The sequence below is a fragment of the Oryzias melastigma genome, linkage group LG12 (assembly GCF_002922805.2).
Source record: "Oryzias melastigma strain HK-1 linkage group LG12, ASM292280v2, whole genome shotgun sequence".
Lineage (NCBI taxonomy): Eukaryota > Metazoa > Chordata > Actinopteri > Beloniformes > Adrianichthyidae > Oryzias > Oryzias melastigma.
The window spans coordinates 14,601,653-14,624,502 of NC_050523.1; the positions used below are offsets into that span (position 1 = coordinate 14,601,653).

General features: G+C 38.1%; 1 protein-coding gene across 1 annotated transcript; it reads left to right on the forward strand.

Moving 5' to 3' along the window:
- Positions 1–8: 8 nt before the first annotated feature.
- On the forward strand, positions 9–19,296 carry mrrf (mitochondrial ribosome recycling factor). Its single transcript, XM_024299247.2, has 7 exons — positions 9–145; positions 5,322–5,492; positions 5,592–5,744; positions 8,521–8,639; positions 13,368–13,459; positions 15,933–16,092; positions 16,189–19,296. The coding sequence occupies exons 2-7, from the start codon at positions 5,324–5,326 to the stop codon at positions 16,264–16,266; spliced, it is 771 nt and encodes a 256-aa protein (XP_024155015.1). The 5' UTR covers positions 9–145; positions 5,322–5,323; the 3' UTR covers positions 16,267–19,296.
- The last annotated feature ends 3,554 nt before the right edge of the window (positions 19,297–22,850 follow it).

Genomic DNA, 22,850 nt, shown 5'->3' on the forward strand with positions numbered 1-22,850 from the left:
TGGCCGCTTTATATGCATAACTCCGCTCACGCGGTGTAACTCGGGACTTGAATGCATCGTATACTGAAAAAGAAAGGTATGCGCGCATTGATGACGTCACATGTGTCAATTTACCCTTCTTCTCTTCTGCGACTTTGAGCTTCAAGTAAGTACGATGCTATATATAAAGTTATGTTCTCTTATTTCTGCTTTAGTTACGTGATTAACAACAGTACCGCGACAAATAATTAAGTAGTTGGCGTTTATTTTTTTACGCTTAGAAGAAAGACGAGCCACAGAGCCCAGTGTTGTTCTACCGTTGCTGTTAGCATAACTTAGAGACACGCATTTCCCGCAGAAAAATGCGTTTTGTAATAGGTGCGTCGATACACACAGCCTACTAGTTCTTTACTGTCACATAAAATACGTCATTGACACATATAAAGCGATACTTGGTAAATTTAAGTTTTTTTTAAAATGCCCCAAATATTGCTAGCTTAGCAGTACAAAATTTTACAAACACGGTCGAATATAAACTGCTATGAGACATTTATAAAAAATTAAATGCTTAATTTATAGACGCCTATATATTTAACATGCACCAAATCTTGAAATATGTTTGAGTTCTGAAGAATGGTTAAAATGCTAACATGCTTTGCTAAATTAGCTGTGGAAAGTGGAAGGTTTTTTTTAACAACAAATGCTGCAGGTAGCAAACATACATGTAAATTATCTCTGAAGTGTTTGCGGAAAGCGTAAAACAGCGACAGGTTTAAGTTTTACATCACTAAAACGCTAAATTAAACGTGTCTTGCTAAATCAGCTAACCAGCATATGAACGAGATCACCACAAGTTAGAACATGTTGCTGCAACTATAGTTGAAGCCTGTTTCATTATTTCCTTCAAACAACAGTAGATGGTTCAAGAGTCTGCAACACTTTTCTCTGTCGAGTTCTGCTTTACAATAAAATGTCTGTCGTTCTAAAAGTTACTGTAAAATATAAACCCTAAAGTAAACTAACTTAAACTGTATTTAACTCAAACAGTTAAAAGGCAGCACAAGTCAAACTAAAACCCTTTGAGCTTGGTTTACCACAGGAATTCATTCAGGGATCAGTAAATAACCAGAATAAAGGTGCTGGTTTTAACCCGGTAATAAGACATATTTTCTATTTTTTAACAAATTAAACAAAATTATTCTGCCTTTATGATTTCAAATAATTGGTAAGATTCACCTAATTAGTTCTGCTTTAATTTTAGTTCATTACATTTACAAATTTCTGGCTCAGATGCATCAAAAACAGTGAAATAAACAGTTTTTAATCACTGCTGCTGACATCACACTACCTATTACTACATTTGCTGCATTGAGACTATCCCATGTGACTGAGGGTGTCTTATTTTGAAAGGATGTGGTGTAAACCCCCGTCAAAATTTATAAACTATTTAATGTTTTGAAAAAAGGCTGTTTCCTCTTGTTTTTTTTTTTGTTGTTGTTTTTTGCTGACAAAAAAAGCAAGTTTATTTATATTACTTATAATAGTTACTTATAATAGTAGTAACATAAATATAAATCAATGTTTTCTTTTTTTAAAGGGTGAAGTCTGACTTTCGGGGATTTACTGGCTTATTGTCAGTGAGAAATTGACTTGAATTGTTCTTTTGAGTGTTGAAAGTTGCAGATCCCTGATCTAGTTCGTTACACTCTACCAATGAATTCCATCATAAGGATAATTTCCTTCAATAATTTAAGATAAATGATTCTCCTTAATTGTTTGTGAACAATAAAAAATGTATTTCCCTAAATAAAATACCGGTTATAATTTTTTTAAACCAGTTTTTATATCAATTTGAAAATATGTTGGAACAAATTATTTGAAAAAACAAAAACAAAAATAAAAATACATTTTAATCAGAAATTAAACAAAAAAAAGGTGTTTCTTATGCAAGTTATTTGTTTTCCAACATTTTTTATATTGGGTTAAAAGCACTTTTTTGATTTTTAAAAATAACTAGTCTTTTGTAAATTATTAAAAACAAAATGAAAAGAAATGTAAATATATTTTGATATTATTTTCTCATAAAAATGCACACAATTTCTCTTTTGAGTTTTGCTAAATAAGAAAAAAAATATAGCATTAGCATTTTATCATAGTTTACAGCCAAAGTCATTTTTATTTTTCTGACTGATACTTTTCGTATGTATTTACGTTCAGCCAAGATGCACATTGCTGCATTATTCGCACATATTTTATGTGGGTTCAAGGCTAAATGTTGTTTTTGGTAGCACGTATTAACCTAACCGTAACCCTAACTCTTCCTCCAGGTCCATGCAGCCAAGAAAAACGTTCAGCACTTGCATATTTAAAAAACTACATGTGAGAAGCTTTATATTTTTTAAAGACTAAGATTATTATTTTTTTCTTCTTTATTTGAAAATGAACTAAATTGAATTCCAGCTTGTTGCTCATCTTTGTTGAATTTCCCAACTTTTCTTTCTTCTGGAGAAAAATCTAAAGTCTCACCAAACACTGCAACAAGGAAGTATTTTTAAATAGGCAGAGCACTGTCAGATCTTCAGCATCAGATATGCTGTGTTATTTTCTAAAGCGAGCAGAATGATCATGTGGGCTCTCCAGCTGTCTTTTGGTTCTGGATAAAGCAGAGGTGTGCCTGCAGCTGCTGCAATGGGCAACAGTGAACAGTATCCCACCGAACACCTGTGGCACACTTTCCTGCATGAATTCATTTTAAAGGAGATCTGTCACCGTCCTGCATCTCTGCCTATCTGCTCTGCAATAGTGCAACAAATCAGATCATCTCGTCAGGAAACCTGCTAGTCATAGAAAGCTGGTGAGGTTTTGTGTGGTGGATGTTTGAAGGGAACATTTCTGGACTTTGTTGGTGAATCATTAAAAAAAAAGGATGCATTATTAGAGGCTGAATAAAAGGGGAAAGTTACTTACCATTTATGGATCTTCAAAACCCGCTATATCCCATACATGAACAGATCTCCAGTTTGTTGTAGGGCGGTAAAAGTTGCATACAGGGCTGGATATTTGAAATTATGACAGTACAGTAGATACTTTGAAAATAGGTGAAGAAGAACTGTGTATTTTGCTAGGCACTTTTTGTCTTTGGTATATATTTATTCAGAAGTTGCTTATTCATGTCAAACAGTTGGGTATCGCAGCACCGGGTATTCAGTCACTGTGAACAACGCAGTGTAGTGGATATCATTGTTTATCTTTGTCTTTGTCTGAGCATTAAGGCAGAGATAAGAAGCACTTTGTATGATGAATGTCTCTCTAAAGACAGTAGCTGTGTGTTATTTTTTACTCAATTTTGTTGAATTGCTTGTCTTACCTTTTCTTGTTTGATTATTAAACTAAATTAATTATTTACTAATAAATACATATTTAACAAATGTTGAACAAAACCTGTAAGCTGATAAATGCACACAAAACATGTTTTGCATTGCACTAACCAAGTGGATATATAAAGATTTTATCAATCTCACATTGGACAAATTCATCTTTTTAGCATCTTCAAAGATAAACAACAGGACACTGCGCAATGCATTTCTTTCTTCTTTTTTTCACAATTGTGTGCAAAAGAAAGCTGACCAATTTTGTAATTTACAATGAAGAACAATTGCATATGCATAATTAAACTGTTGAGTTGGCGCATCTAAGTGCACCCTTTACCTTACTGAAATATGCATTTTTGAAAGGAATTAAGAATAATGCTCCACATTTAGATTGTTAAAGCTGGAGTCATTTATTTGCTCCAAGAGCTACTACTGCTCGCAGTCTTTGTAGATCCAATCCATCTATATATTTCTGAAAATAAAGTGCAGCATGCATGCAAATCACTCATTCTCTTATGGTGCAAAGAGAGCGTATTGTGTAGAAAGTTAAGAGAAGAAGGTCTACCTCCTGCTGGCTCAAGCTGGGTATTACCTCCTTTTAATAAATGATAGTGCAGCTTTGAACTGTCTTAGGTGTTTTTAAGACTTGTTTGAAGGAGAATAAAATAATCTACTAAATGCTACGCTAACTTTACCCCTCAAAAACATTAGAATTATTTGTGCAAAATTTCCCAAATCATTTTTGTAAGAGACTAAAACAGTGACTGACTTAAATTAGAAAAAAAAAACCTACAGTTGATGCAAAAAAAAAAAAAACATAGATAAACATCTTTCAAAATTAGATTATCTTCTTAAAATTGAGGATATTGAAGATAAAACCCTTTTGAACAAGAACAGCATAGCGTGGCTGCACATTTGAGTTTGCTTGTCTCAGTATCTCCAGAGAAAAAGAGAAAAAGTGAAGTGAGGTAGACTTTATTTATTTCTTTCACTGCCTTTTCTGTAAAAAAAAATTTGTTTTGAGAGTTGTGATGTTGAGATCCGTGGTTTTAACGACTTCTGAGTTCTCCCACACAAAAACTATCTGGGTTATGTTTGTCTCTCTGATGATGCTTTGCAACTTCCTCATGAATGCAAATGTCTGCCTAGGGAAGGTGAGAGCCAATGATCTGCTCCGAGTCATTCTGGTCAGTGTGAACCGCCCTCTACCCAACACTGGTGAAGAGGCATTCAGCAGGAGCTCCCATGTGTCTCCTTAGCATTAGCTGCCCCATTAAGTTTAAGGTTTTATTTACATATAAGGAGTCAAGATAAACAAAAAAAATCTATGTTGCGATAAGACAAATAGAGAAGCAAGTAAAGTTACATTCGTTTTTATGTTTTTAGTCTTTAAAGTCCCTCTCCGATGATCATATGTCCTCTTGTAAAATGTGGTCTTTCACATAGGTTATTTTGAGTCAGAATGCTACAAGAACATGTCAAAAACACTTTTTTATTGGAATGGATCTCAAATGTCTTCTAATCAAAGGTTTATGTACTTTAAATTGGCAATTTCAAGGTCTGGAAGCTTTTATTGTATGTTCATTTTACAATAAGCTAAACTGCAAGAATGGATGATCTCACATTTCCATTCACACCAATGAGAAAGTCTTTGATCAACTGGAAAACAAAACTATTTTTGCCTCATCTCTGAGCTTGGAAACTTAAATGTTGATCAGCTGTTTGCTTCACATTTGCTAATTATCATCTTTGCATTAAGAGCAAATATGTTTGCTTTTGCCTTCATAAGTTCTCCAAAATTGTGAGGTTTGTCCTCCCCCCCTGGACTGCGGTGGAGTAGACACTCCTAATCAGAGGTTGACCTCAACTGTGGAAATGAGCTGATGAAAAAACACAGCTAAAGTCTCAAAATGGGGATTACTATGATTTCACAGCTACCTTTTAATCCCATCTGTGATATTGTTTTTCCAGACATGGCATTGAATCATCTGAGGCTGCTGCAGCCTCTCCTGTGCCGCTCCCTGATTCAACGCATCCGATCTCCTGTGGCGGTTTCCGCCGTGGTCAACGTCAGACCGTCAGTCCTCCCTGGCACCGTCCAGCTCCCTGCTGCTGTATGCAGGTTCTATGGCACCAAAAAAGGTCAGTCATTTAAAAACAGGTCACACATGCATTCTTCAATTGGAAAGAAACTACTTGGTTTTATGATGTTTTCCTTTTTTCTTTCCTTTTTTTCTAAAGATAAGGCAAAAGGATCCTCTGCTAAAGTGAAAATTAATTCTGCTTTGGTAGAAGATATTATCAACCTTGAAGAAGTGAAGGAGGAGATGGCGTCTGTTGTCTATTTGCTCAAAGATGATTTCACACGCAGCCTCAACATTCGGACCTCACCAGGTAGAGTTACCCTCCGTCTCTCTCTGATTAATTTTTTTGTTTTTCTCTCTCTGTTGGAGAGAAAATCTGCTCTCAAAAGAGATCAAGTCTTTCTACTCGACATGTAGAAATGTACATTTTAATGTAAATTGTGTGCTTCAGAGCCCACTCGTGAAGAAATGTATTTTTCCTCCACCCCACAAGCGCCACGCGGATCACCCTACCGACGTAGGGATAGCCAATTCTAAGTCCCTATGGCTCCTCCTCAAAAAACATTTACTCACTTAAATTTTAAGATGAAAGTACTTTTTGTATAAAGTCATACAGTGTACGTAACATTGTACCTTGAATATTCTGAAGCGCAGCTCTTAACTGTCACCCCGTTCTTCAAATCTTCTAAAAACATTCATCAGGCCCCTTTTTTCAAAATAAAAGACGCTCTTTGTGCTTTCATCTACCTTGTAAAGTGCTCAAAGGCTTAAACTGAGGAGATCCCCTTGTGATGCTGCCTCGACCCCACTCTGGCCTCTGTTTCCCCAACTACATCCAGGCCGCGACCCTTAGTATCTGGATTCTAACAAATAGGAGATTCAAAAGAGGGTGTAATAAAGCTCCAGAAGGAGAAGACTGCAGCCAAAAGCAGACTTCAAACTAAAGTTTTCCTTCATTTTGTCTCTTCTTTTTGTGATTGACATTATCTTTATTACACTGGGTGTTAAACATGCAGAGGACAATACAAGCTTCAATCCATTCATTTGCTTTATTGTCTGTTTTGATACATCAACCATTTCTCCATCCACAATTTATTATTTAAATTTCTCTCTGAACCTCTGGGAAGCATTTCTTCTCTAAGTATTAATCCTATAAGTAACTTCTTTAGGTTTCTCAATGTTTCCATTCCTCTACACTGATTTCTGTGCATTCATTCTTCCATTCTTCCTCGCGGCGCTCCCATGGCCCGCTCGTCTTCCTCTTTCTGTCCAGCTGCACAGTAATCCAGGAAAGCGGCCGGACTTAGAGCCCAAAGCAGAGATGAGATGTTTGAATGGAATGACGTCAGTTATCTGAATGTGTTTGTTCCATGAGCCTCTCATCTGGCTCTCATTAAACCTATGAGAGATTGTCTGTGTGGATAGGACTACATATATATGTACTGTACAGTGTAAATGTGCTCTTTTCTGCATGTACCCACTGAAATGTGCTAATCTCATATGTTGGAAAATGGTTCTAAAGAAATGTTGCTTTGATCAGAGTGGCTTCTGGTGTAGGAACAAGCAAGGTAACCATGGAAACGAATAGATAAGAAATATTTAATTCACAAATCCGTTATTTTTTTGTCAAATACTGGCCTTTTAGATACGATTGTTTACGTTTTTTCCTCTTGATTCAAGAAAAAAATCATTAATTCAGTCTGAGAAGAAAAGAATAGTTGGTATAAATGGAAGTTATAATTTTACTTAAATACATAGAAGTATTTTTACTAAAATAGTTAACATTTGTAAAAAGAGACTAGAAAAAAGGGCAAATCATTAGTTTTACATAAGATTTTTTATAAATATTAAGACCTGAATATATTTTTTCACTTTAAGCTTTATAGTTTTTGAACTTTATTCATCCCTCGTCTTTCCATCTTTCTCAGAGCTCTTTTCTTCTAAATCACAAGTGTCAAACTCCAGTATCCTGCATGCTTCCCACCTAACCTGCCATTGTAGCTTCTCTTTGGCAAAACACACCTGATCCAGGTAATCAACAAGTTGGACTGGGTATCTGAAAAAATCAGCAGGATCCCGAAATGTTTGATTATTTTAACATTTATAGGGCAAAACTAGTTTGATAAAAGACTGATGTCAGCAACATTTCTGATGATTCATAAAAGTTTTTATGAACATTTACTTTCCCATTTCATAAACTGTCGTGTGTTTGTTGGGTGGTTAAAGAAATGATCCTCTCACTGTTGAAGCACAAGGGCCAGAAACAAAGCTGTGGATGGTTTGCAAAAGCAGCGATTCAAATCAAAGTGGGGGATGTCGGGATGCAGTTGGTACCCGTGTTCTTACATCAACCTTTTTTTATTTTTGATACTTTGCATCTGCATTTAATCTCCGATTTCTGCTTTCCTCCTCCCTTGAAGTCAGATGATAGATTGATCTTATAGAGAAAATTACACCACTGGCTCACCTCCCCTTCACCTCACTTTTCCACACACAACACCAGCACAACCCCCATGGGGTAAAAGAGAGGGAGGGGGTGATGTAAGGCAGAGATGGGGAAGAAGGAAACTACTGCGTCTGAGGTTAGCCAGACGGAGGAGAGGGATGGATGGCTGGAGAGAGGGAGAAAACGAAGAGGAGAGGACAGAAGTCCGCTTTTGTTGGCTAACTTTACCCGTTTCTCTCACTGTTGACCGTGAAGAGGCATCAGATCATGGAAACTTCTTCACTTTCTGCATCACATTTCTGAATTGTGGCATCAGCTGCACCTTTAATCAGATTTTTTGAAATGAGTAAATAGCTACCAATTTTAAAACCTAATTGTAAGAGTAAAATATGATATAAAATTGTCAAAAAATGTGAACATTTGACAAAAAAATTCTAGTCTTCGAAGCTGAAACTTAATTTTCCAAAAATGTTTGTGCCATATTTGTCATTTCCTGTCTTTCACTGTCAAATAAGATGTTCTAGAAAAAAAGAAAAATGCCTGTGATGCTTTATCAAACCTAATCTGCATATGTTTTGCAGCTTATTATCTTCGAATTAGTTGGTGAAGAAAGTAACAGTGCTGACCTGTCTTCATTCAGGGGCTCTAGATCACATTATAGTGGCGACCTGCGACGGGAAGTTTCCCCTCAACGAGTTGGGTCAAGTCTCCATGAAGTCATCTCACCTCCTCATAGTCAACATGAGCAACTTCCCTGAAGTAAGACACATTCACATACATCCCACTGAAAAAGGCTGCACACATTCTTCCTAGTTGTGTCTTTTTTTTTGTCTCCATGTGGACACACACAGAATAGCTTTGGTAAAACAATCCAGACAGATAAATGGTGCTCTCAGAAGAAAAAGTGAACCAGACCAGCAGTGGGATCCAGCATCACTATGTAAATGAAACCCGACCTGCTTTTCTCTGTGCCCTGCGTCTCAGATGCTAATTGATTGATCGCTCACGGTGTGCTTTGTTCTGGGCTGAAAGACAGCAAAGATGTGTTAGTGAGCGCTGCATGTGAGTTGTCACACATAGGAAGTGACCTCATTTTACCCCAGGGTTAAGAAGAAATGGATTATTTTTTCTTCTTTTTTTATTTTTCTTCCCCTTGTTTTGTTTCAAAGATTTTCTTTAACTTTGTAGCTGCTGCCATACTGGTGGTCCGGAAAATCGAAGTGACCCCCCTCCTTCCTTCATTCTTCCTTTGCGTTTTATCCTTAATTGTATGCGGAGAGAATTTGAGAATGTTGATTTTGTTTCTTCTCTGTTGGATGTTGGGATCATTCTGATCCTAGATGCACAAATCATTCTCATTTATTTTTGAATAAACGTGATGTTGAGAAGTTTTATTCTTTATAGTCTTAACAGTACTAAGCACTAATATTAATGATAGCAGCTGGAATGATTATGACACATGTAAGCTGTTTATATAAGAAATGGAAACTGGAGTTGACATTTCTTTTTTCCCTCAGAGAAACTTTTATTTTGACATTTTAGGCCTCGTCTTTTTGTGCCACGTTGAACTACCCCAGCACATATTTCCAAAGACCAACTCGTTTTAGAAACCTTAAAGGACCCAAATGAACCTCCTGCTTGTTGTTTTCCACTTTCAGTTTTCTGAGATCTCCTCGTATTTCTGCAAATAATCACGTCTCTAAGCAGTTAGCGTTCACGTCATCACAATCCTTCTATAGTTTCACTTTGATTAAAGCTATGGCTCTAATCGCTCTTTGATCCTAGTTGAGAAACTTGCCTCACTTACCTTGGTGGATGACATTTGTTCTCTGTACTTGACCCATCTCTGGGGAGGGGGTGTACGCTGCAGACATGACTGCACTCGGGAACCATGTGGTGTTTTGACCCTTCCAGTCCAACCTCGGCGTCCAGCAGTGAAGCTTTGGACCCCTTTTGTTTAAGTTTTTGGTATGTCCCAATTGTGGATTTAAACCCACAACCTCTTAGGCTCGGGGCAGACACTACCACTACACCACTGAGCTGGTGTTTAATTGATTACTTATCGAAAAGTTATTCTAAAAATGTATCTTTTTTTAAATAAAAGATTGGATCATTTTCATGTAACAGTAATGGATTAAACTTGTCTTATCGTCTATGATGTGTATTTTTGTTCAGATTCCCACCTCCTGGAAACTTTCTGCTTTTCTTTTTTAGTATAGCTAGAACCCTTTTTCTGTTTACCATGTAAACACGTGTCTCTGCTTTTGTTGATGTTCTTTTGCGTTGCACTTGTGTGTGAAGAGTGTCACTTAAAGATGAGTTGGGTGGACCTGCATGTCCCTGCAGGTGCATTTTCAGAGGAATTTATATTCAATACCCGCCCGCGATAAGGAACAGATGTTTACTAAAGCCTTTCTTTTCTGTTCACGTTAAACATCAGTTTTTCTCTGAACTATTTTCCGGTACCTTTCATTTTCTTAACGACTCACCGGAGGGTTGCGGTTTGGCCCGTTTGTTCTCCACGTAAAAACTGAGCTATTCAAAAATTAAAACAAAAAAAAAGAAAACACACAAGGAAAAGTATTTATCAAGCCTCTAGATCTAGAAATCCAGATTGAATCTGGTTCAGGCTACATGTTTCTCCAGTGAGTGTCTTTTTTTTTTTTTTTTTCCTTTCTTTATGAAACCAAAGACCACACACGCTCTGACAGCCACTCACACACGCTACCGCGTCAGGTCCCGCTTTAACCATGTCCCACACCGAGGTGAGTCCTCGGCGCTTACAGCTAATAGGCTCATAATGACGCCTATCCATTACCAGACGCTGGAGAGCCTTTACCAATGTTTTTCATTCATTAAGAGTATAGCCTGAAAAGACAAAGCAGAGCTAACAAGACCTCGCTTAAAGTGATTGTATTTACCTGCAAAAGAAACAGGAAGTAAAGCTCTTATTTTGGTGACTTTTAAGAGAGTTGGATTTTAAATACGCTTCATGATGAATTTGCAGTTTTTGCAGCTTTAATATTATAAAAATAATTAGAAAAACTAAAACATTGATTAACAAAATTAATTTTGCTCTTATAGCATTCTGGAAACGCAGAATGCTGCTAATTTTCGACCTACTTGATGGATTAAGTAGTCGTTCTTGCAAGGAAAGGAAATGGGGTTCTTCCGCTAAATGTTTACACTCCTTTTATTTTACAGTCCACCTTAATTTATTGAGATCCATAACAAGATGTTGCAATCGGGACTCAATGAAGTGTATGTAGCAAGGCACTGCAACACAATCCACAATGAAGATGGTGAAACCTCACCTCTCAGCTGTCAGCTCCAGTTTATACTTTATACACACACAAAAAGAAAAAGTTGTTTTATTCCGGGGGCAATTTGATTTTGCGTGTCAACATGTTTCAGAAAAGCGGTGTGTGTGTCTCTTGTTTAGGCTTCCAAACATTGTGTTTTTTTTCTTTTGAATGCGCACAGACTCCCACACACATTCCTGTCCGCTCGCCTCGTGCTTTGAACTGAAGCACGAGTGTTTGATGTGATACTTTAGTGTAATTTCTCTTCCTCTCCAACATATTAACCAGAACCTGCCCAGTCTCTTCAGAAAAATTCTGGTCGTTTTTTTTTTCTTTTTTTTTGTAACCACCGCAGCGGTCGTCAGAAAGAGGAAACGGTGATGAATTTGATGCTGAGAACAATCAAACATAGGTATGGGATGAATCGATCACTCCGCTCTCCAAAGAGAGCAACTGGAGGCCCACTTTTTGGAGGACTTTAACAAAAGGAAAAGGAGCCCCCATGAATTCATTTAATGCACACAAATAAATTCCTTTAATCTCGCTGCCATTTCTTTTCCCGGGTGGATAAAGCCAGAAGGAGCTGTCGAGAAAAGAGAGCAGGATACGTTAAAAAAACAAGCAAAAGAAAGAAAAAAAAAGGAAATTGTCTGACTTTTTCCATTACACATTTTCACTGTCTAAAGTTTCAGGGAATTGTCTTAGAGTTCAAAATTTGCTGTGAGAAGTGTGACTTTGTTTTGATTGATTTAAAGGGTTTAGCTTTTCCCTTGCTGTGTATATAGTCGTCATTGTATATTTCTAAACTGTTGCTGTCTGCTTCTAATGTAGTGTTTGGAATCTGAAGGTTTATGTTGTACATAGAAGCAATATCTTATTCTATTATACGTACCAGGGATTTTCAGGCCATTTATTTTCATGTCTGTTTTCTTATTGTTTCTGTTTTTAGCCAAATTTTAAAAACTAGATTCATTCGTACATTATTTAATGTTAATCAGCAATTCCCCAAATTTTAAAATGTTTTTATTAAAATGTGGATTTTCTGTGTAAAAGCTGGCAAACTGCACTTACAGCCACGACTTCGTTATTAGTAATTCATATTAGCATGGAGACATTTGTGCAAGATTTTCAAAGTCTCTCATATTTTGACAGATTCATAAAATCTATTTCAGAAAAATCCTCTAATCTGAGTAATTTGTCTTAGTTTCTGACAAAAATCTATGGGTATGAGTTTACTGAAAAGTATGAAACACGGTTGAGCAACATCCACGTCTTTGAGTCACTCAAACAATGTAGAAGACGCAATTTTTTTATTTGGACTAGATAATAATGGAAATTGTGAAAATATTTTCAGAAGGAGAAGGAAAATAAATTGCTTCTAAATCCTCTTTTTCTAAATAGTATTAGCAAATTAGAAAACCTAGAAAGTCTAATTGATCCTGTGTTTATTGAAAAGGATTATAAAGATGCACAAAATGATTTAATTTCAAAATAAAAGTGTGAAAATCACTGGATTAAGGCAAACTAAACCAGAGTTGCAGTATATAGTTGGCCATTGTTTAAAAAAAAAAAAAAATTAAATATCAACAGAAACTGTTCCTGCATAAATATGGGGTTTCTTTCTTCACTTGAACCCCCCAACTGTGTGAAAACGAGATGATTTTAAGGAAAATCAAAATGTCTTTGCTGTTTCAAGATGGTCTCCCATGAAACGTGACCCTTATATGTAGAGTGTGTTTGTTTACATTTGTCAAATAGATAGAATAATCTCCCCTCGGAGTAATAAGAGTTCAGTAATTTAATTTAACCATTTTTAAGGTTAAACTGATCATTTCACCAGATATAAATGTTGCTCTTTATTAGGATGAATGAGCATAAGCTGAAACCTGTTGGTTTGTTCATGCATCCACCACAAGTTAAAGCAGACTCTCCCGTGGAGCTGTCAGGGGTCAGCACGCTGCCCTGGAACCTTTCAGCCATTTCCCATGAGGCCGAGCGCTGACAGTGGCCCGAGGCACTTCCACACTACACGGGATTCCCCCGGCGTGCACACACCCCATCCAACACACACACGCATGCTCAACACCTTAATGACTACCAGCTGGAGCTTAGCCACTACCTGTAGTTGTGGCACTGAGAGTGAAGACTTTTTTTTTTTATTTGTGTACGTTTTTTTCCCCCCCAGGCTGTGACGGCGGCCACCCGTGCCCTGAGAGAGTGCAGCATGAACCTGAACCCAGAGGTGGACGGGACGATTATCAAGGTGCCCATTCCTAAGTGAGTTTCTCTGCAACACAAACACACCTTTGACTAAAAAACAACACATTCTTCGTTAAGCCGTTTCTTTTGGATCTTTTTTCTCATTTGTTTACTTCTATAATGAATGCTGTTTATCCTTAACTACCTCTGATTAAATGATTTTATAGCTAAATCATATTTAAATGAATTTTTCTTAATATTTAGTGTTGTTTTCGCAGCAAAACCTTTTATTTCAATAAAATGATTAGCCTATTATGTGAATTACAATGGCTAAATGTCCCAGACAGTATCACTCGTGATTTTTGTGTTTTACTCCATTAATAAATCCACTGATCTTCCTGCGCTTTGCTGTAACTGACAGGTTTATTGACTTTTTCTTGTAGATGTATAGAGACCCTGGGTTTGTTGATGTGAAGGTCGGGTCAGTCTCTCTTCTGGCGAGCCCTCTCCTTCGCCGCGCCGTTTTTTCTCTTCGCCAAATCAAACAGCCCGACATAAAACAATCCGTCACTCTGTCGACACGCCGCTCTGTGTGGATATGTTTTTAAATATACAGTTTGCACACGAGCCTGCGTCTGTGTGTATGCCATCCTCTATAATGTGCAAGTGGGTTTTTAGTTTTTTTTTCGTGTGTGTGTGTGAAGCAGCAGGTGTTTGTCTGGTAGAGGACGGACACCAGAGTCAAACCGCCTCCCTTCTGCAATCAGACTCGACACACTCGGAGCCTCCATTTGCATTTGCAAAGAGGAGCCGCTCCTTGATTGGGCCTGGAATCAGTAATTAGGCAGTATTGTTTGCAGTAAATACAGGCTGTACTTGGATTGTTTGCAAATAGTTTTCACTGCAAAAACAAGATGAAAAAAGCTAATTAATGGCAAAAAAGTAGCACAAAACAGGAAAGAGTCCTTCTCTGAGATATTAACAAATGCAAAGTGGATACAGAAGTTGATGGTTTGATGCTGGCTTTATGTTTGCCTGCAGTCATTGGGGTTAGATTGCTGTTCAATGCTGTGATTGAAAGATTAGCTCACGTTTGCACCACGAGGACAGGATTTCCTGTTTAGCTTTGGGTTTCTTAATGGGGAATCATTAAAAGTGTTATGGGAACTAGCATCTGCTACCCTAAGTTTGTAGAATTTCTGTTAAAGTTTTTTTATGACACATTTTATATTTAAGGGGGATCTGTTGACTGTATATGACAATTGGACTGAGTGATCCCTCCCCCATTTCGTTCCAAATAGGAAATGCTCGCTGGCTCCAAAAAGGAAAATCCCTTCTACTGAGAAATAAACTATGGAGAGAAAATAGACTCACCTGATTTGTGCGTGCGTAATTCAATGTTACGCACAATACATTTTGTGCATAAGTACCAGAATGACAAAATTCAAAACAATACAATTTACGCATGCACGACTTTAAATTACAACCGCTAAAAACGTGCTTGTTGCACACACAAAAACACATTTACACACAGATCTGATTCGAGACTTTTTTCACGTCTCCAAGATTCATGCATAAGTGATGCGTTTAAATGCTGCTAGAATGCTGATTCATCAGAGTTATCGTAAATTTACATTTTGTTGGATGAAAGTAAGTCATTTTCTATGGGTGACATCACACTCTTGGTCCAGGTCTTATTTACTGTCAATTGAGTGATTGCTTCCAAACAGGGAGTGCGCACGATAACTGGAGTAAAACAACAGGAACTACTGGGCAGTTTGACCGCACCGCTGTGGGTGGATTCTGGAATATAGTCTGAGAAACTGAGCTTTTTAAACCAGTAAAATGCACTTTTGGATTGATGGATGATTCTTTGTTTTTCTCCATCTGTAACTGGGAACACACTTGTTCTCTCTGGCTTAGGTTGGTGGCTTGTTTAGACCTTTCCTGCCTCTTGCCTTGAATAGAACAAAGCGAGTTTTGTGGTGGAGCTCTTGGGTGGATAAATCATGTGGCATTGTGTTGGTGTCAGGAGTTCAAGAATACCTTCATGACATCTCTTACTTCCATCTAAACTGATGCTACAAGAAGCATCACTGAATGAGGTTTTAGATCTTTAAATGCAAAAATGTTTCCAGCTTGTGCTTGGTGTGTGAATTGTTTTTGGTCCAAAGAGTTTTCTCTTTTTGTCAGACGATTGGAAGATGTAGTTCAGTTGATGTGTTTTGATGACTGGCCTGCAGTCCTCCTCAGAAGGTATCAAGCTTATTACAATCTGTCAATACCAGCTGATGGGCCTGGTACTATCATTCCCCCAAAAAATATGCAATAAACTTAGGATGCTGTTTTTCAGTTTGTCCACGTCCATCGCAGACAGTGGTTAGTGACATATCATGAAAGGGTTCAAACCTTCTAGCAAACCACAGAAAATGTACACATGGGGAAATGCTGAATTATGTTAACCCCCCCACGTTGTCCTCTATGATTATTTTCATTCTATTTACCTAATTGTATTTTGTTTCTGTGCTTTCCTTTACTTGTTTTCCTGCAGAGTGTCACGAGAACACCGGGAGAACCTTGCCAAGACGGCCAAGCAGCTTAGCAACAAAGCTAAAGAATCGCTGAGGTCTGTGCGCTCCAACGCCGTCTCCCAGGTGAAAAAAGCTAAAGAGGGGCATTCAGAGGATATTCTGCGACTCATAGAGAAGCAGGTACATGGTCTCATTAAACTTAACACTTTTCACATTTGATTGCTGAACCAATTAGATGACATTATTCTGATTACCTATATTCTCCTTCCTTTGTAGATCCAGCAGATGACGGATGATATTACAGCGGAAATCGACAAACAGCTGGCAGTGAAGACAAAGGAGCTGTTAGGCTAGAAGCCAGAGATTAGAAGCAGAAATGGCAGGTTTTCAGTTTGGTATTTCAACATTGCTCAGTAGACACAATAGAGACAACTGTTAAATGTGCCGGTGAAGGACGACACTCCTCGAAGCTCCTTCCTCTGAATGTGGCATCTGTTCGTGACCACATTGCTGGTGCCTGACGCCGCTGCGTGATATCTGCATTTAGCCGCGTTAAGTTCGCACGGAAATAACGACAAACCGCCCGTCACTTCCCTCCACCCTTGTTGCTCTTCCCGTCTTCAAACAAACACAGAGGAAGGGACGAATGGACTTTTAATGGGATTTGTGGGCCTCCTCCTAATCAAACTCCTTGCCACAGGGGTTGTCTGTTTATAGAACCCGAGCGCACCCGTCTGAATGTAAACTGGCTGCAGGTTTGTCTTCGTCGCAGAGACGTGGAAGCTCACGAGCAGATATCGTTAGCATGTTGGCAAACATTTGTTTCACATTGATTCTGTTAAGGATGCAGTCGTTTTAGCTCTAAACCTGGGTTAAAACTTCACTTTAAGCACAAAAAATCAAGAAAGTCACATTATTGATTGACCCCATTAAAGATACACTGCTTTGAAGCGTAATGCGTCATCTTGTTCTGCCGTGTTTTCCTTTCATTTTTTTCAGTTTTGTTTTGAAGTCGCCCCCCTCTCTTTCATTAGCTGGAGTGATAATGGACTTTTCCTGTGCACGGACCTCATGGCCCTGGCTATTGGAGCCACAATTGTCCATTAGGGAAAGAGGCTTTTAATGTTGTGCACTTAGCCTCCTTTGACTGAAATAGACGCACTTCTTAAAGCGCAGTTAAGAAAATCCCAGCATGAGGAGAGTTTCAAAACGAAGCCACTTACAAGAAATGTTGGAGACTTGCCGAGCACCAAACACTCCTGTAGTTATAACATGTATTATTACATGGTTGCTATCACTCTGATTGCATTTGTTACAATTTCCCCAAACTCTAAAGTAGAACATTGTCAACCAAATTATTATTTATTTATTTATTGACTAAATTTAGCCAATTTCACCTTCCGTGCATCTTGCATTCAAACAGGCACTTCCTCCAAGTCTTTGCTTTAATGGCCTAAAGAGGCCGGAGTCATTGGATAAACAAGAGTTTAGCGGAGGAGTGGCTGGGCCGGGGCGGAGGAGGGTGGGGTGGAAATGGCAGGTTTTCGCGGTGATTCTAGGTCCATATGTCAGCAATTTGAGGGCATTGTGTATCTTGGCCTAAAACAGAGGCTTCATGATCGATGGAGGGGTGAAAATCTCCCCAAGTCTCTGGCGCAGAGCACAGGCAAGCAGGAGGAAATTGCTTTCAGCTGATACCTTCATTTCAGTTGACATTTATCAAGTGAATTACCCCTGTTCCTTTCAAATGTTTACTACCACTACGAGCACCGCCCTTTTTTTTTTTTTTAGGTATTTGTGTTTGCGTGTGTCCATGACTGCATTTGTCTGGAAGTGAGGACGCAGCAGAGGTTTATTCATGGTGGATGTTTGGCTGTGTCCTTTGGCGAGTCCTCAAAAAAATATACAGGAAGAAATTAGTTCAGTAAACGTTTGATTTGAAAGGCCAGATCTTTATGTCTTCCTGATACATTAAAGAAAAGATAAAAGTCCACTTTTAAAACAAAGCAAGGATAAAAGAAAATTGATTTTTCTATTTTTTTTCCTCCATTTTACTAAAAGATATTTTCAAATTCGAGATTTATCTTTATCATAAACTTCAAAAATATTATCGTGACTTCTCTTTAATTAATCTCAAGATAATTTCATTGTTGAAAAATCTACATGAAATATGAATGACACAAGAGCAATATAATTTGAATTTTGATTTTTTTTAAAAGAAAAAATTCTCAAAAGAAGAACTTTACCATCAAAAAGGAAACAACAGTCAGTCTGTGCAAACAATAAATGTAATGTTCTGATCATCTACTGAGGAAACTTCCTAATGTTCCCTCTCTGTGAAGTCCTGCTTTAAATGACTCTTCAAAAGTTATAAGGGATCAGAAGCAGCATGAAGCTGGCAGACTTTGACCAAACATTCAAAAGTCAGGAGTGAAAACAGAATATTTTCTTTAAACTAATCAAAAATCTGCATGCTGCATTCCAAAACGACTTCCACACCAGGTATTAAACCCTCTTGACCACACTGTCTATTGGAAACCAGCAGATCTTCCAATTCTGCTTACTGCTTTCCAAGCCTGAAGTAAATTTTTCTTTTTCATCTCATTTAATTTTGAAAAATCTGTCTATAAATGTCTATATTCTGGTTTAATCAATTTTTTAAATGTTTTCTTTATCGATTTGCTTAAAATCAACCAATTTTAACCATCCTTTTTATTTTTAAAGTATGCTCCAAAAGCTACTTCAATGTAGCCAAACATCCTAAACACAAAGACAACACAGCACTAGCCGTACTAACATGTCTGTCACGTCAGCACTGATCGAGAGGCAGCCGTCCACACTGTCAGCCAAAGAAACAAATTATACTTTAAAAGAAGAAATTTGATCCTGTTATTTAATCGTAAATCAAACCGAGTGTCCATGGTGTGTGTGTGTGTGGGGTCCCCCAGGGATTGATTCTTGGACCACTGCTTTATACTTTTTTGCTGCCATCCTCTGTCATAGGAAAGAGTGCTTCCTGTCAAAGAGTTTCATGAAAACTGACCACATCACTCCTGTTCTCCTGCCTTCAGCATCAGTTTTTAAATCACTCCATTTCAGGACTGACTGGTTTTATGCAAACTAGTCAGGTTTCTGAGATCTATAGGAAACTTTTGAGCAATAATGTCAAAAGCAAGCTAGTCTACTTTTTAACAATATTAAAATCCAAACTGAAAATCCTGCTGGTTTTATTTTCCATTTGTGCCTTTATTCATCTTTATGAAGTTATTCTTCTTTTTGTCTTTTTTAGGTTTAAATGTTTCATTTGTATCCCTGCGTCTTTGTAAACCCATTTAATGCCTTTTGTGTATAAGGAACATCAATAAATCTCCTTTTGCTCGTTGAGGATTTTTTTAGTCTTTCATTTATTGTCATCTCTCCATGAAGAGGGCGAGAACATCCTAAAACAACTTTATTTTTGCTGGCTTATATTTTAATCTTTTTTTTAAGTTTCACAAAATGTGTTGCCTAAAATATACATTTAAATAAAAAAGTATAAAATATTTAAACACAAGTAAGCTTTGAGCTGCAATGCTCTGCTAACAATCTCATTTCTATTCATGCTGAAATCAATATCTTCAAGTTCCTCTTCATGCAAGTGTCCCCATTCTGTCTGTATTTTAATCCCATGCCTCCTCTTCAGAACTGCATTATTCATGTCTTTTGAAAAGAACGGCGGCACAGTCGTTATACTGTATAGCCACTGTACGTGTTTGTGAGCTCTCCTGCCTTTAAGCTGCCTTTGATTATAGCCTGAGCGGCGCGTCCCTGCAGGACGGATCTGGTTTGATCCCACGTACGCGCCTCTCATCGTCCTCCTTCCCGTCGCCTTTTATCACCTCTGGAGAGCATCTGAGCCCTCAAGATCTCATCAAGGATGCAATCAGCATGTAAAAACAAAATGCCCTCCCCTCTTCGCCTTGCACTGATGATGTAGGGGGGGGAGATATTGAGAGAACATTTAGAGAAATCTCTGCATATGTAAATTGAGTGTACAATTTAAGTGAATTTGACGTCCACGCGGGTACTTCTGACCCTTCCTGGGACGGGGCATCCAGCTGGAAGGGGAATAATTTGTGCAGATTGGCTTGTTAATATGGATAGGTGTAATTGTGGCACGGTGCAGCACGCGTCGGCCTCCGATCCAGGTGGGCCTTAAACGGGGAAATGGTCGACCATTAAAAGAGGAAGCTGGATTTCCTAATAATCAGGTAAACTAATGGCGGTTGGAGAGAGCGTTTCCTTCCGGAGTTGCCGGCATGTCAGTCATTCGCAGGATTGCTCCTGTCTGGTCTGTGAGCCATTTCAGCTGAATGGAGCAAGTGCTGCCCCCTGGTAGACTGGCCTCCTGGTAGGCCTCCACACCCACGGCGAGGCTCCCCAACCACGCCACAGACGTTCCAACACACACAAGATCTGAACAAAGCGTCCCTCAGTCCAAAGTGGTTAAACTGTCATTTCAAATCGTCTGGACATCGTGATTACCAGCATGGGAGGAATTATATATTTAGCTTTATGTCTATTGCCATTTCCTCCCCCCGCTCTGATCTGAAGTGACTAGCCCAGGAGTGCCCTCGATACTGCTATCTTTGAGGAGTTTAAACCTTCCCTCAGGAGACGAGAGTAATCAAGGGCTGCCAGCAGGAGAGAGGGCGAAGGAGGGAGGGCTGGAGCTGCTGGGGTGGACACTGGTGATGAGATGGTGGAGGACTCCATCTAAAAACAAAAAAAAGAAGCGAATAAACGCGCCTCTAAATCCTCTGAAACCATCCCTACTGTAACTTATTTCAAATACACATTTAAAATTGTAATCCTATGTTAAAACCTTACATTTCTTTTGTTAAAATCAGGGTTTTGTTTTAATTAATTGAAATAGACATACACTCAAACAGGACAAAACATATTTTTTTGCCTCAAATGTTTATGTTTATTGATATATTTCAACATTTTGCAGTTTCTATAGCTGAAATTGCATGCACTTTATTTCATTATTTTGCATTTTTCTTGTTGATATAAGAGTATGCATACATTTGTCCATTTTTAAATGTAAATTAGTAATAAAAAAAATGTAAAAAATAGTCTGTGTGTGTGTACATAAAAAAAATAATTCTAATTATGTGTTTTTCTCTGTAGTGCATGGTAAAACTTCTTTGTCCAGGCTCGGTCATCAATAATCGTGACCTTAAAGAAAGCAGATGACTGCAGCCAACCGAGCGGACAGGAAGCCTGTTAATATGCAATCCAACCCGGCTCTAGTTTGGTGAAACCTGGCTCAGCTTGACTGACTGAGACCTGCGAGGAAGGAAGTGAAGGGCTCAGGAAGTAGTGTTCAGAGCTTTCACCAGTCGTATCCATCACAGTGTGCGGGGATGGAAGCCCGTGTGTGCATGTGTGTGTGTGTGTGCCCGTTTCACCAGTCATATCCATCACGGGGCTCCATCTCCAGGCTTGTGCAGAAGACTTGGAGGGTCATTAGAGGGGCTGGGCTGCAGGCTTCAGCGCTGCCCTTTAACTAAACATCTTTCCTATAAAATAAATGCTTCCAGGTTACCGTGGGTCCTGGAGAACCCGGGTCGCCTTGCTTTTGCTGCCATTCATCTGATCTCAATTACCAGGCGAGCTGGGCCCATGCCAGCTGAGAGTTACAAGGATGTAGACTAGAGTTGGTGGACGGCTTGCTGTGAGTGTGGCCTCCCAGATGACCCAGTATCAAAAATAAAAATATTGTATTTACTGCTCAATCTTATTATGTTGCTTTAAAATCTGATGCTTTTACACATGAGAACATAGAATCTGGCTAAAGCTCAGAAAATCATTCCTTTGAACAAAAAAAAAATGTAAAAGTTTGTGTGTAAGTCAGCCACACTCATTACATTAAGTGTGTAGAATCAAATGCATGAGGGTAACCTGATCTTGGAAGGGAGGAAGAGTCGATCAGGGTGATGTATATGTGCCTGTGCATGCATTGTGTGCTTTTTTTGGGGTGTACGTTTACATCCATACATTATTGAATAATTGCTTCCTGATGCTGCTCTCTTCCCTGGAATATTAATTACCAATTGATGAAACTTTGTTGGTCTGAGAGGTTGACGTGGAAGGAGGAAATCGGGGTCGCGCGAGGAGGAGATCGCAGTTGTGATGGGGGGTAAACTCTCATTTGTGTGGTTTGTGGCTTGTTTGGGGAGCAGGGAGGGCAGAGGGGGTAAAACTTTAGTTTTTTTTTTTTTTTTTTTAAGAGGAGGGAGGTTTTAGTTTCAAGAAGCGCCCATTTTTCTTGATTGACTTCATGATAAGATTGTTTTTGTCTTTATCAGGCCTTAAAAGAGAAGTCATTGTAGAAATGTATTGTATTCTTATTTTATATTTTTGGCAGATTTGCAATAAATTTAGATTTAAAAGGATAAGAAATCCTCTAATAAAATTAATGAGAAGTTGTCATTTTTATTTACATATAAATATATTTTTTGTATTTGAATATGTTTTTTTTATTTCAAAAATCCTTTTCAATATTTCCCTGTGGTAGTTGGGCATGTTTTCAAAGGAGAATGATGCCATCTAGTGGAACAAAAGAGGTAAGCTGTAATAAAAAATGTTGATTTAAATAAAAATAAAAGAAAATAACAAATATAAACCACATTTTTTTATGATTTTGGTGCATTTTTACTGCTTAAAACCTATTGTTTAACAACAATTTATCAAAATCCTTTAAAATAAACAACAACCCCACGGACCTAAGTCCACTTTAACATGGCAATTCTTTTAATTATCCTTTTATAACTTTACATTTTTTTGTTCTTCCGCTGATGGAGTTTCCCCACAGAAAATTCATGAAAAATTCCAAACAATATTTACAGTCAGAGCTACTTGTTATGGTTTTAATATTATAATTATAAGGACAG

Excerpts from the sequence above, each read along its gene's own strand:
- mrrf (XM_024299247.2), top strand. The coding sequence starts at position 5,324 with ATGGCATTGAATCATCTGAGGCTGCTGCAGCCTCTCCTGTGCCGCTCC. Across the intron at positions 13,460-15,932 it reads ATCAAGGTGCCCATTCCTAA|AGTGTCACGAGAACACCGGG; the intron begins GTGAGTTTCTCT and ends GTTTTCCTGCAG. Across the intron at positions 16,093-16,188 it reads TGCGACTCATAGAGAAGCAG|ATCCAGCAGATGACGGATGA; the intron begins GTACATGGTCTC and ends CTTCCTTTGTAG.